At 36.3% G+C, this 20,539-nt stretch overlaps 1 protein-coding gene across 1 annotated transcript; it reads right to left on the bottom strand.

Moving 5' to 3' along the window:
* Positions 1-4,412: 4,412 nt before the first annotated feature.
* LOC124143588 lies at positions 4,413-15,237 on the bottom strand. The gene is made up of 5 exons (XM_046512615.2): positions 15,004-15,237; positions 14,310-14,540; positions 6,571-6,723; positions 6,038-6,119; positions 4,413-5,416 (listed from the first exon to the last, which is right to left on the bottom strand). Exons 1-5 carry the CDS (start codon positions 15,163-15,165, stop codon positions 5,385-5,387), a joined length of 660 nt encoding a protein of 219 aa, XP_046368571.2. The 5' UTR covers positions 15,166-15,237; the 3' UTR covers positions 4,413-5,384.
* Between the last annotated feature and the right edge of the window lie 5,302 nt (positions 15,238-20,539).

The following is a 20,539-nucleotide window of genomic DNA, read 5'->3' as shown; positions in this document are numbered from 1 at the left end:
CAAAGTTTACATTGCCTTAATAAATATGCCTTGGCGAAAGTTGACGATCTTCTCAATCGAAGGATGTTTTATTTGTCATTTTCCAATTAATATGACGAGAGAAAATCGAAAATAAGATCGTGAATTCAGATAGCAATATTTCAGTAAGTGCAAATGTCACCGGATGGGATGTCACAGACAGGGATTGTCTCCTGATAATTTTTAGTACCAAAACAATTACAGTAAATCACATACAGCAAAAACATAAGTCAATACATAGTATCAGTAATCACCACTAATATGAAATATAAATGTGACTTTGACGATATAATTGGCGTATTATTGTATTTGTTTGACCTTGCATGCTCCCGTCACCCGGAAACGGTAGACGATCAATCAACATGCCACTTGCAAGTTTCTTGGTATCTTTTATTTGAACTTTTGTTGATATTTAAGAATCGCCATTCAATGTTACGTTGAATATAAATGGACATGATTCATATTTCTGCGATGTACACGCTGATAAGTTTCACTATTATAAGTGTATCCCACGCAATACGTCTATATATATCGTCGATCAGCAGGTGCGCGAAAATGGGCTTGACAAAACGTGTTTCAAAAGTACATTCCTGCATTGTTGAATATGATAGGATATATATAAGCAATAAAATGCTTCATACATATTTTCGGTGTAAGTTCCACATTACATTTGTGACAGTTTTCCTTTCATAATACATTCATAGATTCTAGCATGATTATTGGTCAATGCGTCAGCACAGTGTTACTGATCAAACTTCAATTGTTATCTTTAGTTTTAAGATATTTTATTCTACAATTATTATCTTTAATTCTCTGAACATCAATTATGTGAATAAGTAACTATTTGATGTCATTTAATTTTAGTTTTCCATAAATAATGAATAAATTGATCAGATCCTTAACATATACACACTAAACTCATATGGACATTCATCTTGTGCATCAAGTGGTTTGTTTCCAAATAAAACAATTCTAAAATATATTTGTAATAGGAATATGATACATTACTTATTTGTAACAGTACATGAAATTGTTGTTTGTTTAATCACAAGAACCATGGTGGCACATAAGCTGGTGAGTAAGCCATATGTATCTAAGAAAATGCTATCTCAGTCTTCTGGTTGGCCTGTATACATGTTTACCCTTGCCAGATGTATTTTTTCTGGTCAGCCACGCCCCATAATTCTCCTCATGTGGTCTATTTTGCATATACAGGTACTGCTGCAAACCTGTTTATCCTTTGTATTCAATCAAATTATCACAACTTCCTCAGCTGGTGTGAGTAAAAGTTCCCCTGTCATCATGAAACAAGAATTATAAAGGAAAGTCATATTTACAATTAAAAACATATCTGTCTTTCCTTGAATACTCTTTGTCTAAGTGCCAGAAATTGTCAGTGTCATAAAAACAAATTTAAAAAAATTCCTAAGGACTTTTCTTAGATAGACCTAAGTCAAACCATGTGACAAGGTAGGTAGAATTATAACTTTAAAAGCCCTCATTTCTGAGGTGTCCATATTTTTCACATTTTTATATATTTTAGGACAAGATGTGTGACGTGTAGGTCTGCCTGTTTTGTTACGTAAAACAAATTCTTGTTTTGAAATGAGAAAAGGAATCATTCAGACGAAAATTCTTTTTTATCCCATTGATTCACGAAAACCAGTTTAAATGTACAGTAGATCTAGTGACTTTTGTACCCAAAATTCTAGGGATTTGGTACCCAAATGAGTATGTGATTTTGTAGATCTACCTAGAATTATTTCAAATATATACATTAATTTTGGTGTCTTAAACTTAACATACTATCACAAATATACATTCTAACTTAGGTTTAACCAACTTAACTGGTCTCTTCTTCAGTGACAAGACGTCAAGTTTCTATCAAAACTAAACAATCAATTTCCACGATCACAGTCATAATCATGTTATGAACTTGATGAAATTTTTTTTGTGTGTTCTGTTCATCTACATGAAAACATAAATATAAGTATAGATCTATTGTCTTATTTTCTTAGGTACAAACTCACAAAGTATTTTGGGTACAATTTAATTTGTTTTGGGTACAAAATCACATATAGGAGTCTATATATATTTGCACTACCTCCATACAGTCGTCGTGTACCAATATTTTAATCGGTTCAGAGGACAACATCTTTAATATTCTAAATTGTTCTCTTTGTAATGTTAGACCAATAACAACCTTATGTTGTTATTATTATGGCACATCAATACGTTATATCGCTCTCCGTTGCGTTCGTTTTGAGAAATAAAAATTAAATTAAAATCATCGAGCGTGAAATCCATTACGGTTTCGGATTTAGACTGACACATTGGATTGCGACAATCACAAAGAAATATGAAACCAACAGGAGTGAAGACTGCTCTCCAGATCAATCAATAGTAAATAGTTGACGAAAAATAGTAAATAATGTATTTTTTTTTTAATTTGAATCTATTTCGGAATTTTTGGCATATTTTTCTTTCATGTGTCACATGCGGTACGTGCTTCCAGTTTCAGAAATGATAGCTAAAATTGCAAGTATTTTGATTATTTCTTGTAAACTGCTCTATTTAGCTATTGAATGGTTTACCTAGAATGTATATCAATTCAGATTTTGCCTATCATTCAATATTTGTCATTTTTCGCTGTGTTTGTTGACTTTGTTCAACTCGCGAGTTAGGCCACGATGACGTTTGTCGGTTTGTCAATGTGTCCGAAAGTTTATCAACCGAAATCATTTGCAAACTCTTTAAAAATAATTTTTTTCTCTACAAAGATTTAAACATGTGTGTCAATAGTTCTAGAAAATTAAGTTAGATGTAACAAAATGATTGTAATAGTCTAACGGGATAACTTTGCATGTTGAGTTGCTTGTTTACCGCCGTTGCCATGATCGTACAAGTTCCAACCAATCGATGATGTAATGATTCAGATTGTTTTTGTTTATAATCAAAAACATCGAAATTTGCTATTTTTTTTAAATTAAGGAAATTCAGTGTTTTCCTTTCGTCAGCAAACAATATATTATGATCGAATGTGAAAACTGATAACATTATAAGGAAAATATCGACAGTAGCAACACGGCTAGTGACACAGTCTGTCGACCTTTTTCGACAGTAGCGTTGAGAGCTTTAAGTAAACATCAATTTAGGTTATATAAAAAACCTGTCAGCAAAGGACAGTAATATTACTAAACTTATCACATATCTCTTTTTAAAACTAGTATTTGACCATAAAAAGTTATTAGAAAACATAACAATACATTGTAAGAACGGGCTACAGATCACTAGCAATTGATGGTAGATCACCATACTAGGAACCATTGGGACTTATAGTACCTTTGCTACCTAAATGGACCCCAGGAGGATTTACAACATCCCTTCAGCCGCTGGCGATTGTATGCAAGTTTAGCCATCAATTAAAATCGTGGTAGGACTAAATTTACTTTGAATGATGTGGAACTTACGTACCATAAGTTTGTAAAGAGGTACATATCTCGTGGAACGGGAGTATGAGGATGAAATTGATACTTATTGCTGTTTAAAATGACGTTTATGGAACAGGTATAGAAAACACCCGAGGCATAAACCTTAGCAAATTAGGAATATGACTGATTTGTGAAGGTGTTGCTTGTGTTTGGATAATCGCAAACCAAGTTGGAATGGAATGGCTGGATTGAACGGAGTGCTCTGAAACGTGTGTGTTTTCTGTTTCAACGTGAGGGTGTGTTATATTTGGAGTTTGTGATTTGTTTGTACTGGAATAATTTGCTTAGCTGTATGATCTAATCCTATCTTCATTTCCATGCCCTGTCCCTCCTCATGTGCCGCTGCTTCTCGGCCTAGAATACCGTAGATTCCAGTCTACGGATATTTGCCTCGTCTCCGATGACCAATCGGTAAAACAAGGAGGCAAGTTTGTTGTTGTTTTTAATTTAAGTTTCGTTCCTTACATTTTAATGCCTTATTTATTTAAAAGCTAGATTATTTTTATGTGACTTGCCATTGAACATTTTCAGAGCCCATTTAGTGTTTTTCATTGTAGATTTGCTGTGTCTTGGTTTCTCCAATCTTAGAGGGTTTTTTCCCCGACATAATTGTGAATCGAGTTTTAGTTTGGGATTGATCATGACCAGTCGGCAGCCACATGTAAGCAGGGAACAACATTGTTGTCATTCCCAATTGTCTTGGTGCTAGATTCCTGTCATTTCCGAAAACAAGGCATCAATGTTAACATCGATCAATAAATCAATTTCGTTCAACTCACTAATTTGGCAGAATTAAATTTCTTCACTTGCGTTACTAGTATTCATAGATAGACATTCCAAATCCACATCACCATAAGGACAATCCATTTTGTTTCATGTAGCAGATGACATCAAACACCAGAACCAAAGCATTTATTTAATTTTAAGTCAGATAAAATGTTACAAGACCAGGCAAAAAATACTTAATTGATTTTCATGCTAATAAATGCAGGGATTAAAAAGAAAATAGAAAAACGAGTTGATCGGAAACACCCATGGGGCGTTCGGGGAAACGCGAAAAGAAGTTCTGGCAAAACTTCACAAGATCAATTTCACACAAAAAAATCAAAAAGGTTTCACACACACTAGTCAAGAATATTTCCAGGCATCGAGTTCCACACTTTCTTTACTGAGCCATTGATCCCTTTTCCAAATCGTAATTCATATCCGTTTAGAGCAAATAGATGAAATCAGTGTATTCTGTTTTTTTCTAAAATAAACATGGTCCTACTACTGCATTTTGTCCATGAATACTAAGAGTTTTCATAATATCCTGACTAAAGGGTGTCGTTTTCTCCTCAGATGTACAAGTGAAATCAGTGTATGCTACTTTATTTAACATGAACAAAGTCTCTTTCAAAAACATACATTTTCTTACTACTGCACTGGTATTCATGAATACAAAGAGTTTTCATAATATCCCGACATAAGGAGGTCGTTTTTTCCTCGGATGCCAAGCTTACAAGAACGTCATCTTGGCTGAACGTCATCGTGTGATGAAGATGACTTAAGACATGATAACGTAATGATGTGACGTCACTGCCAAATATGTCAATATGGTACATGCGACCTGCATCTACTGTTTTGGGAATTCCAATGGTCAACAAGGACACATCACCATTTTCGCCATTGGTAGACGCAAGAATCAGAGAGTCTTCCTGAAATATGTACTTCGTGTTTGAGGTCATCGGTCGAAGTGGCACCAAATCTACCGTGACTTTTCCATCGGGAAACAATTTACTGCATGACAGTTGGGAGGAGAATAGTGTTGCCATGTCATATTTTGTCATTTCCTTTATTATCGGAAACGATGTCGGTTTCGGTAACCTTGCCACCTCAGACAGGCTGCTCGTGTAGTAGATCAGATTCTGTAATTAAAGTAGGGATTGTACATTGAGTGACAATTTGTTAGTTTGTTACATAACGCCGGAAACAATATGTGAGATATATGACTGCTATGATTGCAGTCTGAAAACAATCTGGACTAGACAATCCACTGATCGGAATGTCAGCATCAATCAGGGCATGATATCACACAAACATCGCAAACATGTCACTGAGACTGAAGACCTGATCCATTTGTTTAACTTTTACGAACATGTTTCTGAAGACTAATTTTAACATGGAAATCCTCCAGGTGTGGGGTCCGACAATTTTAATATAAATGCAAAATGTGGAATTTACTCATTTAAATCAAACAAGTGTACCTTAAGTTTCTTCATAATGCTTCATATATCTGAATGTTGTTTCAGTTCTCCCATTTATCAGGGATACTGTTCGTATCATTTAGAAAATACTACATGGCAAACACTAAAAGCAAGACGTAATACACAAATCTCGACTTGTAATACAGCTCAGTAAAAGATTCTCTTAGACTTGGTCTTGCACTAACGTTAACGTTGTTTGTAGTCAGAACTTCGTATGTGACGGATTCTATACTTTGATACTGCTGACGTATATATGTCTTCAATGTTCGAAAAATGTCTGACCTCGGAAAGAGGCCTTCACCCTACCGCCACGAGACAGCAAACTCAGTCCTCCATCAATGAGAAAGGTTGCAGAGAAGCCAATCTGTGAGATGGGAAGTTTTATAAAGAATGTTCCAATGGGTTGTCTAATAAGGAAACTTTTACCTGGAAATACCAATAGCTGAGACCCGATTATTTACAGGCCACCGTACTATGATCGTAATGCAGCATATCTATCTCCTCAAAATCAACATATTTACACAATAATAGATTCACAGATTAACAACGTTTTGCATATGAACAAGTAATAAAAATAACGTAACATCAGCATTGACTCTTCAATATAGCGACTTGTTTATGCTCTTTGAATATGTGTACTCTTATGAACTCCAGGAAAGTGAAGGTCAATTTACTATTTTGGTAAATCACAACGTCACTTTACAGCGTTCCACAAAACGTCCTACAAGCAATACTAAAAATTGTTTATATTTTGACTGAATAAAATATCAGTGAATATATAAAATCGTTTAGCTGACTGTGTTCTGGGAACCTACCACATCACGGCCGACCATGTAGACGTATGACCTGTTGTTGGGGTCGTCTAAAAACCTGTTATAGCGGTAACGGAGGTAGTCCTTGCCGTTGTACACCTCTCCGATCCCCATGACGGCATTAAAGTCAGATCTGGTCGCTCGTCGAATATCGTGCTGAGCCATATCAGTCGGTTTGCAGAAAAGACAACACAATATTATGGGAAGAAGTGAAACGTGAACGTTCTGCTGTAGCTTTTACTGAATCGTTACTTGCTCTGTTTCGTGCAGTTAGTGAGGTCTGACTGACAGCTGGTATGCTTCAGAATGCAACATAATTAACAAGCAGGTGGTTTAGTGCATAACCATATAAATACAGGTATGAAAAGAGTATGTGACTCATACGTATTGTAAGTGTAAAAGAATATCCAAATCTCTTTTTTATCAAACTGTCGTGAAACAAACTGACAAAAATGAAATTATATCAGAAAAAAACTGTTTGCAATGAGCAATCAAAAGAACTACCAACAATATACAAAAGGGGGACGAGATATTGAGAGACTTAAGTACTAGGTCAAGGTCACAGTGAAGGTCATGGACGGTTATTTCAATGAGTGGTATATTGAATTCCAGGAAGGTTGGTTGGTTGGTTGGTTGTTTTACGCCGCACTCAGCAATATTCCAGCTATATCACGGCGGTCTGTAAATAATCGAGTCTGGACCAGACAATCCAGTGATTGATATCTTAATCATCGATCCACACAATTGGGATCGATGACGTGCTTCATACAAGTCAGCGAGCCTGACCACCCGATCCCGGATTTATATATGACGTCACATAAGTTTGTAGTGAGTGAGTCAATATTAATAGTCATTTCGGCAATATTTCAGCCCTATCGACACTAAAGCAATTTATGCATTAACCTTTAGCCTGCTGAATTATTTTCACACTTCTTACCCCTGCCTGCTGGATTAATTTTAGCATAAGGCGCTCTAAAGAGGGTGGGTGATTTCCAACAGTCGGTGCCTCATTAAACAAGGGCCAATTGAAGAAATATTTTGCACATTTATTCATGATAGACAACTACACAGTACTATTTAAAAATATCCCAATATTTTCAATCATAGCAAGGTTAAGACCAGAGCGAACCCAAATTTGTAAATTTTCTTGAACTTACCTGAATTGCGTTATTGAAGGTGGTTTGCGTTTCATGCTTGGAACCTTTTAATATCGTAACATTTGTGCAAATGATTTCAATAATCATATCTCCGATTATCGTGATTTTAATTGAGTAAAAGTTCGTTTTTTTATGGGCAAATAACAGCGCGATGGTAAATTATGAACCATTTCAGTAAAAGTATTATCTAAACGTTAAACAGAAAAATAACTTAATTTTCGAGGTCATCATGTCGGTTGCAGAAATACGATCATTCGGGTTAATCTGACGTGCCATGTTATAAAATTTGCAGGAAACAATTAATGACTTATAAATATTCATTAATCCTAATTTCAATCGTTTTGGTTGAATATTTACGATATACAAAAATAAACAACCCGTGTCATGATGCTAGCAGACGTCCTAAAATCTAACATGGCGCGCTTCGCCCGACCTCTGAATAACGTTTTGCTATTTCAATATCAACAAAGTTTACATTGCCTTAATAAATATGCCTTGGCGAAAGTTGACGATCTTCTCAATCGAAGGATGTTTTATTTGTCATTTTCCAATTAATATGACGAGAGAAAAACGAAATAAAGATCGTGAATTCAGATAGCAATATTTCAGTAAGTGCAAATGTCACCGGATGGGATGTCACAGACAGGGATTGTCTCCTGATAATTTTTAGTACCAAAACAATTACAGTAAATCACATACAGCAAAAACATAAGTCAATACATAGTATCAGTAATCACCACTAATATGAAATATAAATGTGACTTTGACGATATAATTGGCGTATTATTTAATTTGTTTGGCCTTGCATGCTCCCGTCACCCAGAAACGGTAGACGATCAATCAACATGTCACTTGCAAGTTTCTCGGTATCTTTTATTTGAACTTTTGTTGATATTTAAGAATCGCCATTCAATGTTACGTTGAATATAAATGGACATGATTCATATTTCTGCGATGTACACGCTGATAAGTTTCACTATTATAAGTGTATCCCACGCAATACGTCTATACATGTATATATCGTCGATCAGCAGGTGCGCGAAAATGGGCTTGACAAAACGTGTTTCAAAAGTACATTCCTGCATTGTTGAATATGATAGGAAAAATATAAGCAATAAAATGCTACATACATATTTTCGGTGTAAGTTCCACATTACATTTGTGATAGTTTTCCTTTCATAATACATTCATAGATTCTAGCATGATTATTGGTCAATGCGTCAGCACAGTGTTACTGATCAAACTTCAATTGTTATCTTTAGTTTTAAGATATTTTATTCTACAATTATTATCTTTAATTCTCTGAACATCAATTATGTGAATAAGTAACTATTTGATGTCATTTAATTTTAGTTTTCCATAAATAATGAATAAATTGATCAGATCCTTAACATATACACACTAAACTCATATGGCAGTCATCTTGTGCATCAAGTGGTTTGTTTCCAAATAAAACAATTCTAAAATATATTTGTAATAGGAATATGATATATTACTTATTTGTAACAGTACATGAAATTGTTGTTTGTTTAATCACAAGAACCATGGTGGCACATAAGCTGGTGAGTAAGCCATATGTATCTAAGAAAATGCTATCTCAGTCTTCTGGTTGGAGTGAAAGGAATTGTGCCTGTATACATGTTTACCCTTGCCAGATGTATTTTTTCTGGTCAGCCACGCCCCATAATTCTCCTCATGTGGTCTATTTTGCATATACAGGTACTGCTGCAAACCTGTTTATCCTTTGTATTCAATCAAATTATCACAACTTCCTCAGCTGGTGTGAGTAAAAGTTCCCCTGTCATCATGAAACAAGAATTATAAAGGAAAGTCATATTTACAATTAAAAACATATCTGTCTTTCCTTGAATACTCTTTGTCTAAGTGCCAGAAATTGTCAGTGTCATAAAAACAAATTTAAAAAAATTCCTAAGGACTTTTCTTAGATAGACCTAAGTCAAACCATGTGACAAGGTAGGTAGAATTATAACTTTAAAAGCCCTCATTTCTGAGGTGTCCATATTTTTCACATTTTTATATATTTTAGGACAAGATGTATGACGTGTAGGTCTGCCTGTTTTGTTACGTAAAACAAATTCTTGTTTTGAAATGAGAAAAGGAATCATTCAGACGAAAATTCTTTTTTATCCCATTGATTCACAAAAACCAGTTTAAATGTACAGTAGATCTAGTGACTTTTGTACCCAACATTCTAGGGATTTGGTACCCAAATGAGTATGTGATTTTGTAGATCTACCTAGAATTATTTCAAATATATACATTAATTTTAGTATCTTAAACTTAACATACTATCACAAATATACATTCTAACTTAGGTTTAACCAACTTAACTGGTCTCTTCTTCAGTGACAAGACGTCAAGTTTCTATCAAAACTAAACAATCAATTTCCACGATCACAGTCATAATCATGTTATGAACTTGATGAAATATTTTATTGTGTGTTCTGTTCATCTACATGAAAACATAAATATAAGCATAGATCTATTGTCTTATTTTCTTAGGTACAAATTCACAAAGTATTTTGGGTACAATTTAATTTGTTTTGGGTACAAAATCACATATAGGAGTCTATATATATTTGCACTACCTCCATACAGTCGTCGTGTACCAATATTTTAATCGGTTCAGAGGACGGGAGGTTCTCAGAAAAATATTCAACAACATCTTTAATATTCTAAATTGTTCTCTTTGTAATGTTAGACCAATAACAACCTTATGTTGTTATTATTATGGCACATCAATACGTTATATCGCTCTCCGTTGCGTTCGTTTTGAGAAAAAAAAAATTAAATTAAAATCATCGAGCGTGAAATCCATTACGGTTTCGGATTTAGACTGACACATTTGATTGCGACAATCACGAAGAAATATGAAACCAACAGGAGTGAAGACTGCTCTCCAGATCAATCAATAGTAAATAGTTGACGAAAAATAGTAAATAATGTATTTTCTTTTGAATTTGAATCTATTTCGGAATTTTTGGCATATTTTTCTTTCATGTGTCACATGTGGTACGTGCTTCCGGTTTCAGAAATGATAGCTAAAATTGCAAGTATTTTGATTATTTCTTGTAAACTGCACTATTTAAATATTGAATGGTTTACCTAGAATGTATATCAATTCAGATTTTGCCTATCATTCAATATTTGTCATTTTTCGCTGTGTTTGTTGACTTTGTTCAACTCGCGAGTTAGGCCACGATGACGTTTGTCGGTTTGTCAATGTGTCCGAAAGTTTATCAACCGAAATCATTTGCAAACTCTTTAAAAATGATTTTTTTTCTACAAAGATTTAAACAGGTGTGTCAATAGTTCTAGAAAATTAAGTTAGATGTAACAAAATGATTGTAATAGTCTAACGGGATAACTTTGCATGTTGAGTTGCTTGTTTACCGCCGTTGCCATGATCGTACAAGTTCCAACCAATCGATGATGATATGATTCAGATTGTTTTTGTTTATAATCAAAAACATCGAAATTTGCTATTTTTTTTAAATTAAGGAAATTCAGTGTTTTCCTTTCGTCAGCAAACAATATATTATGATCGAATGTGAAAACTGATAACATTATAAGGAAAATATCGACAGTAGCAACACGGCTAGTGACACAGTCTGTCGACCTTTTTCGACAGTAGCGTTGAGAGCTTTAAGTAAACATCAATTTAGGTTATATAAAAAACCTGTCAGCAAAGGACAGTAATATTACTAGACTTATCACATATCTATTTTTAAAACTAGTATGTGACCATAAAAAGTTATTAGAAAACATAACAATACATTGTAAGAACGGGCTACAGATCACTAGCAATTGATGGTAGATCATCATACTAGGAACCATGGGGACTTATAGTACCTTTGCTACCTACATGGACCCCAGGAGGATTTACAACATCCCTTCAGCCGCTGGCGATTGTATGCAAGTTTAGCCATCAATTAAAATCGTGGTAGGACTAAATTTACTTTGAATGATGTGGAACTTACGTACCATAAGTTTGTAAAGAGGTACATATCTCGTGGAACGGGAGAATGAGGATGAAATTGATACTTATTGCTGTTTAAAATGACGTTTATGGAACAGGTATGGAAAACACCCGAGGCATAAACATTAGCAAATTAGGAATATGACTGATTTGTGAAGGTGTTGCTTGTGTTTGGATAATCGCAAACCAAGTTGGAATGGAATTGCTGGATTGAACGGAGTGCTCTGAAACGTGTGTGTTTTGTGTTTCAACGTGAGGGTGTGTTACATTTGGAGTTTGGGATTTGTTTGTTCTGGAATAATTTGCTTAGCTGTATGATCTAATCCTATCTTCATTTCCATGCCCTGTCCCTCCTCATGTGCCGCTGCTTCTCGGCCTAGAATACCGTAGATTCCAGTCTACGGATATTTGCCTCGTCTCCGATGACCAATCGGTAAAACAAGGAGGCAAGTTTGTTGTTGTTTTTAATTTAAGTTTCGTTCCTTACATTTTAATGCCTTATTTATTTAAAAGCTAGATTAATTTTATGTGACTTGCCATTGAACATTTTCAGAGCCCATTTAGTGTTTTTCATTGTAGATTTGCTGTGTCTTGGTTTCTCTAATCTTAGAGGGTTTTTTCCCCGACATAATTGTGAATCGAGATTTAGTTTGGGATTGATCATGACCAGTCGGCAGCCACATGTAAGCAGGGAACAACATTGTTGTCATTCCCAATTGTCTTGGTGCTAGATTCCTGTCATTTCCGAAAACAAGGCATCAATGTTAACATCGATCAATAAATCAATTTCGTTCAACTCACTAATTTGGCAGAATTAAATTTCTTCACTTGCGTTACTAGTATTCATAGATAGACATTCCAAATCCACATCACCATAAGGACAATCCATTTTGTTTCATGTAGCAGATGACATCAAACACCAGAACCAAAGCATTTATTTAATTTTAAGTCAGATAAAATGTTACAAGACCAGGCAAAAAATACTTAATTGATTTTCATGCTAATAAATGCAGGGATTAAAAAGAAAATAGAAAAACGAGTTGATCGGAAACACCCATGGGGCGTTCGGGGAAACGCGAAAAGAAGTTCTGGCAAAACTTCACAAGATCAATTTCACACAAAAAAATCAAAAAGGTTTCACACACACTAGTCAAGAATATTTCCAGGCATCGAGTTCCACACTTTCTTTACTGAGCCATTGATCCCTTTTCCAAATCGTAATTCATATCCGTTTAGAGCAAATAGATGAAATCAGTGTATTCTGTTTTTTTCTAAAATAAACATGGTCCTACTACTGCATTTTGTCCATGAATACTAAGAGTTTTCATAATATCCTGACTAAAGGGTGTCGTTTTCTCCTCAGATGTACAAGTGAAATCAGTGTATGCTACTTTATTTAACATGAACAAAGTCTCTTTCAAAAACATACATTTTCTTACTACTGCACTGGTATTCATGAATACAAAGAGTTTTCATAATATCCCGACATAAGGAGGTCGTTTTTTCCTCGGATGCCAAGCTTACAAGAACGTCATCTTGGCTGAACGTCATCGTGTGATGAAGATGACTTAAGACATGATAACGTAATGATGTGACGTCACTGCCAAATATGTCAATATGGTACATGCGACCTGCATCTACTGTTTGGGGAGTTCCAATGGTCAACAAGGACACATCACCATTTTCGCCATTGGTAGACGCAAGAATCATAGAGTCTTCCTGAAATATGTACTTCGTGTTTGAGGTTATCGGTCGAAGTGGCACCCAATCTACCGTGACTTTTCCATCGGGAAACAATTTACTGCATGACAGTTGGGAGGAGAATAGTGTTGCCATGTCATATTTTGTCATTTCCTTTATTATCGGAAACGATGTCGGTTTCGGTAACCTTGCCACCTCAGACAGGCTTGTGGTGTAGTAGATCAGATTCTGTAATTAAGTATGGATTGTACATTGTGTGACAATTTGTTAGTTTGTTACATAACGCCGGAAACAATATGTGAGATATATGACTGCAGTCTGAAAACAATCTGGACTAGAGAATCCACTGATCGGAATGTGAGCATCAATCAGGGCATGATATCACACAAACATCGCAAACATGTCACTGAGCCTGAAGACCGGATCCATTTGTTTACCTTTTACGAGCAGGTTCCTGAAGACTAATTTTAACCAGGAAATCCTCCAGGTGTTTGGTCGGTCTAATTGGTGACAATTTTAATGTAATGCAAAATGTGGAATTTACTCAATTAAATCGAACAATTGTACCTTAAGTGTCTTCATAATGCTTCAGGGGCGGTCGGGTAGCCTAGTGGTTAAAGCGTTCGCTCGTCACGCCGAAGACCCGGGTTCGATTCCCGACATGGGTACAATGTGTGAAGCCCATTTCTGGTGTCCCCCGCCGTGATATTGATGGAATATTGCTAAAAGCGGCGTAAAACCAAACTCACTCACTCACTCACTCATAATGCTTCATTTATATGAATGTTGTTTCAGTTCTCCCATTAATCAGGGATACATATTGTATCATTTAAAAAATACTGCATCGCAATTACTAAAACCAAGACGTAATACATAAATCTCACCTTGTAAGACAGCTCAGAAAAAGATTCTCTTAGACTTGGTCTTGCACTAACGTTAACGTTGTTTGTAGTCAGAACTTCGTATTTGACGGATTCTATACTTTGATACTGCTGACGTACATATTTCTTCAATGTTCGAAATATGCCTTGACCTTGGACAGAGGCCTTCACCCTACCGCCACGAGACAGCAAACTCAGTCCTCCATCAATGAGAAAGGTTGCAGAGAAGCCAATCTATGAGATGGGAAGTTTTATAAAGAATGTTCCAATGTGTTGTCAACAAATGAACCTTTTACCGGGAAAAACCAATAGCTGAGACCCGATTATTTACAGGCCACGGTCCTATGATCGTAATGTAGCATGTCTATCACCTCAAAATCAACATATTTACACAAAAATAGATTCACTGATTAACAACGTTTTGCTTATGAGCAAGTAATAAAAATAACGTAACATCGGCATTGACTCTTCAATATAGCGACTTGTTTATGCTCTATGAACATGTGTACTCTTATGAACTCCAGGAAAGTGAAGGTCAATTTACCATTTTGGTAAATCACAACGTAGTGTCGGTTTACAGCGTTCCACAAAACGTCCTCTGGCTACTGGTGGTTGCCAAGCAATACTGAAAATTGTTAACATTGACTTATTAGTTAATATATAAAATCTTTTAGCAGAATGTGTTCTGGGAACCTACCACATCACCGCCGACCATGTAGACGTATGACCTGTTGTTGGGGTCGTCTATAAAGCTCTCATAACTGTAACGGAGATAGTCCCTGCCGTTGTTCACCTCTCCGATCCCCATAATGGCATCAAAGTCAGATCTCATCGCTCGTCGAATATCGTGCTGAGCCATATCAGTCGGTTTGCAGGAAAGACAACACAATAAATAAATGGGAACCAGCGACACTTGAACGTTCTCCTTCCTGTGCGGCTTGACTGACGGCTGGCGTGCATCGGAATGCAGTATAATTACCATGCAAGTGGTTAAGTGACATAAATACATAAATATCTGCATTAAAAGAGTATGTGTCTCTTGTGTATTGTAGAAAGTGAAACGTGAACGTTCTGTTATATGTGCTTTTACTGAATCGTTGTCATGAAATTTAGTGAGGTTTGACTGACAGCTGGTATGCTTCAGAATGCAACATAATTAACAGGCACGTGGTTTAGTGCATAAATATATAAATATCGGTATTAAAAGAGTATGTGACGCATACGTATTGTAAGTGTGGCTGAATGTTTGTATGTTTGTAACTGTCTGCAATGAGCAATCATAAGAACTACCAACAATATACAAAACGGGGACGAGATCTTGAGAGACCTTAGTACTAGATCAAGGTCACAGTGAAGGTCATTCGTCATGGACGGTTATTTCGATGAGTGGTATATTGAATTCAAGGAAGGTTGGTTTCTCGTTTTACGCCGCACTCAGCAATATTCCAGCTATATTACGGCGGTCTGTAAATAATCGAATCTGGACCAGACAATCCAGTGATTGATATCTTAATCATCGATCCACGCAATTTGGATCGATGACATGTTCAACCAAGTCAGCGAGCCTGACCACCCGATCCCGACAGTCGCCTCTTTCGAAAAGCAAAGTCGCCTTTTACGGCAAGCATGGGTTGTTGAAGACCTATTCTACCCCGAATCTTCACGGGTCCTGTTTTCGTGTATATGCTCGACAGCCCTTTTGGAATGTTTTGAAATACTTGTCACTGATATTGACCGTCAGAACCACTCTAAAAATCATACCACACCGAAAACGTATTATGACAGACGAAGTGTTCACTTTAGTAAGTAGGATATACTCTTCCGTAGGAACCGATTTCTGAATTTATTTCTTCATTTCAATTTGGAAATACCACTTACCATTGCAAATATGCGGCTTTGCTGTCCATTTGCGCATATATCTAATATTACATATCGATCTTCGTGTATGTACACACCCTGAAATTAAGTAAGCACCCCTCATATTTCCAGGAATCAGTCAATGTCCTTGCAGCCTAGTGCAAAATGCGTTCGAGATAACAATATCTAATGATGTGTATTGCTTGCCAGAGTCATCCAGAATGAAGAAAACAAGGGTTTTAATTGGAACAATGACATGTACTCTGAATTGTTGACATTTTAAAGAAAAATGTTATATTCACCAAAGTGAAATTACTATTGCCGCACAATAAGTACTGAACTGCTTCAAACTAGACTGTTTCAACTGAATCCTAAACCAATGTTAGTAGATGCAGCAACCCCTTTCCGTAGTCATAAGAAATCTATGCTTGAAGCAGAGTCGATTGTACGTTTCCGACTATATCATAAGTATGTGTTTATGAATCACTATCAAATAGTGATGATACCAGGTGTTCACGAATAGGTGTACCTGTCCTGCCCCACAGGTGGCACCCGTCACAAACACATGCAAAGGCAAGTCAATTGTTCACCTGAAAAAACAAGGGAACATATGGTGTATGTCAAAGTAGGGAATTGCATCGGACATCATTTTTGTCACTGATGCGTCTATTTTGGAAATGTCTTCTAACGTTTTGAAAGCTTTAGTGAGGCTTTGAATGATGTAACCTTGATCAAACAACTTCTGAGCAAGAGTTGTATGACGCTGAAATCTTGGAAGAAAAAGCATGCTCGATTTTATCTCAAAAGTTGTGAAATGTGAACACCAAAGGCAGGAGCTGCTGGAATATTGCTCGACATGAAGGGAAGGTTGAGGTCATTCCTCTTGTCATACAGTGGAGAGAATTGTGTCACTCTTAATCCTAATGATAATTTTCGGTTAAGAGGCCTCAATTTATATCCCAATTTTTAACAGGTTCGTGTGGGTTCCACCCTGTCTGACCATCATAATTAGGATCAGGGAGTCCCACAAGGCAGTATTTTGTCTGTAACTCTGTTAAGTATAAAGATTGATAGTCTGTCAAAGGTTTTACATGATTCAATTGATGGTTCCCTTTTTGTGGACGATTTTTTTTATTTTTCGCGTCATGGAAAAAATATGCATACCATCGAGAGACAGTTGCAGCCTTGACTCAACAAAATCGAAAAATGGTGTCTTGAAAATGGTTTTAGGTTTTCCAAAGCTGAGACCAATTGTATTCATTTCTGTAGGAAATACAAGCATCATAAAGATCCAGATCTATTTTTACATGCCACTCCTATCAAGGCTGTTGAAGAACCCAAGTTCCTGGGTCTCATTTTCGATCACCCTTTGACTTTTAAGCCACATATTAATTATCTTAAAACTAAGTGTCTGAAGGCTCTAGATTTGTTGAAAGTAGTTGCTAATACAAAGTGGGGAGGTGATCAGACAACCCTCCACCACTTGTATAGGTCTCTGATTCCCTTAATTAGATTATGGCTCCATCGTTTATGGTGGAGCCTGTAAGAGCAATTTACAAAAGTAAACGGTTCATCATCTTTTCAGATTTATTATCGTGTATACAGACAATCAAATCTATCTTTTCACATCATCCGTTCATTTTAGATACTTTAGAATTATATAATGGCCTTGCTACTGGCCAATACGACATCGTCTTTTGCTGGTTGCCCAGTCATGTTGGAATCACGGGTAACACTATGGCTGATGCTGCAGCAAAGGCAGCTCTCAACAAATCTGTGGCACCACTTCTTCTACCATACAGTGACTTTAAACCTGTTATTAGATGCTACATGTATATCAAAGACCTAATATGCAGAAGAAGTTGGACACTCAAGTGGATATTAATAAATTACATACAATAAAAGCAAATATTGGTTATACCTACTTTGGTTGTCAGTCCAGATTTGAAGAAGTCGTATTAAGACGATGTCGTATTGGCCATTCTTGTTATACTCATGAATATTTGTTCAAAGGTGAGGATCCTCCATTCTGTATCCCTTGTGATGAAAGAATCACAGTCAAGCATGTCCTGCTTGACTGTATCGATTTTTCCATCACAAGGGATAATTATTTCCAGGTTTCATCTATGACGGATCTTTTTAATGTAAGTACTCATTCAATTATTGTTTTTTTAAAAGAAATTGAATTAATATATAAATTTTAATCAAATGTATTGTAAAAAATATGTGATTTTAATTTGGTAAAATGATTTTATAACTGTGATTGTTTGTGGCTGTACCTTCAAAGGGGGTTGAAGTAACGTAAAATAATTGTCCCCCTGAGAGGGTACATAAGTCCTATTTCATTCAAAGTATTTTTCATTTTCCATGGTTTTAATCGCAGAATACTTGTTTGTTTTTAAATGCTTTCGCTTAAACTTTCTAACAATCACCAGTAGCCAGAGGGATGGCGTAAATCCTGCTTGGGTACCACGCAGGAAGCAGATGTACCGTACCGTAAGTCCCCGTGGTCCCTTGTATGATGGCTTAACTTTGGTTGTTGGTGATATCTAGCCAACCTTTATAATGTATTGTACTGATTAGTCAAAATTACATAGTTACTTACTAGTTTTTTTTATTTATAGCTATGATACTTTAGTTCTTTTACTGTCCATTGACGACAGATTTTATAGTCTATATTTATGTATTATTACTGTACAACTTGATTAAGCCACGATATGGCTGAAATATTGCCGACGTGACTATAAATCTGAACTCACTCACTTACTAATCCTTACGCAACAGATGAGGCGGTCTCACTGGTCTCCTTTATTTCTAGTTCAGATCAGTGAAAGGGAGTTGGCTTTTTGATGGTTATTGAAAGATATCAGATCACCGATATATATGAAGCTGGACAAATTACCTTGTTTTGGCATTGGCAATTCGAGCAGAAATTCCGATTCACATGCATGAAGAAACAGATCCATAACGGGGAGCAGAATTGGTGCCCATGGATATGCCTACCTGTTGCCTAAATGTCTTACATCTACATGTTACATAAATGTTTTCAATGAGGAAGTATTTCACATATTGTTTTCACATATAGTAAACTTCAGATGTCATTTTCTTTCATTTTTGACAAATTGTCCTGAGCCACTGAATATAGATACGTAACTGTATCTGTGTTCACCACTTTTTGTAACAAAAGGCTCATGGATCAAGGAATGAAGTTGTCGTAACTTTTAGACAGGTGGATCTCTCCCTCGAACTTGACAGCCTGTGATCCATCACGACAGGTCTTGTGGCCAACGCTTGATTGTCAAAACGGGAGATAACTGCCGTCTACAGTATGTCATGTTGATATCGAGGTCCGTTCAGTTTACCCTACACAGTGATCCAGTCAAGTTTGCTATTGAGTGAAACACATCCCCATACTATAACCGATCGCCAACCAAAATGGATGGGTCTCTGGAATGGTGTGTGCAGCTTTGACTGTATTTGCCCGCCTCCAGACACGTGTACGACCGTCTACCATTGTATAATAGAAAACCTTTATCAGAGAAATGGACTCAATATTCCATTTTATATGTTGATTCGACCATACCAAATGAACCGTTTTTCAGTCCTAAGTTAACAAGGGGCGTATGGTTAATCTTCTGTCTCTGTATCCAGCTGTACTGTTGTCAAATGGATCTCGTGCAAAGAGCCTTAATAATAATCCATCTTTTCTCCTGGCTGTCTTGCGAGGGTGACCTGGGCGTGGCCTGATCTTAACTTATATGTTGTTTGGTATTCCTGCATTTATCATGTATGATGACGTCCCATTTCCCTTCAATACATTCCTGCATATCCCATTCCAATAATCTGCCAGCTCAACGCTTCCGACTATCTACGACGTGCCATGATCGTGTTTTTTACTGAGCATGCAGCCTGTGTTGAGAAATGTGTGCCTGCAATGGTCGTAACCAGTATGTGGTTTCGGGCATTTCGTGGGTGTTGTGCTTAAGGTGCAGTATGTGCAACATCAAGAGCTATGCGAGGTATTGTCAACGTTATGTTATGTTATGTTGTGGGAAAGGGGTTCCTCCTTCCCGATTATATGATAGCATGGGTTGTCGGATACCATTGTTATATGCATCATATGTAGACTACTGAAGATCGATGTAATCACATGCTCGTTTTTGTGTTGAAAAAATAGATAACTGATTTTAATGTTAATGTCACCAATCAGAATCAAGCATGATATGTGCTAATATTTGTTCTCTATGGGTTGAAAGGCAACGAGGTCAATGATGCGTTTATGCTTGTTTTTATTAGATTCTAATGTCCTCGTAAAACACAGATGCACTGCAAATGCAACATACATTTGATAATATCATGTCATATTCTGTTTGATG

The sequence above is a fragment of the Haliotis rufescens genome, unplaced genomic scaffold, assembly GCF_023055435.1.
Source record: "Haliotis rufescens isolate VD_foot unplaced genomic scaffold, xgHalRufe1.0.p SCAF_8, whole genome shotgun sequence".
Taxonomy (NCBI): Eukaryota; Metazoa; Mollusca; class Gastropoda; order Lepetellida; family Haliotidae; genus Haliotis; species Haliotis rufescens.
The sequence above is the reverse complement of the archived record's forward strand: the minus strand, read 5'-3'. Positions and strand labels throughout refer to the sequence as shown.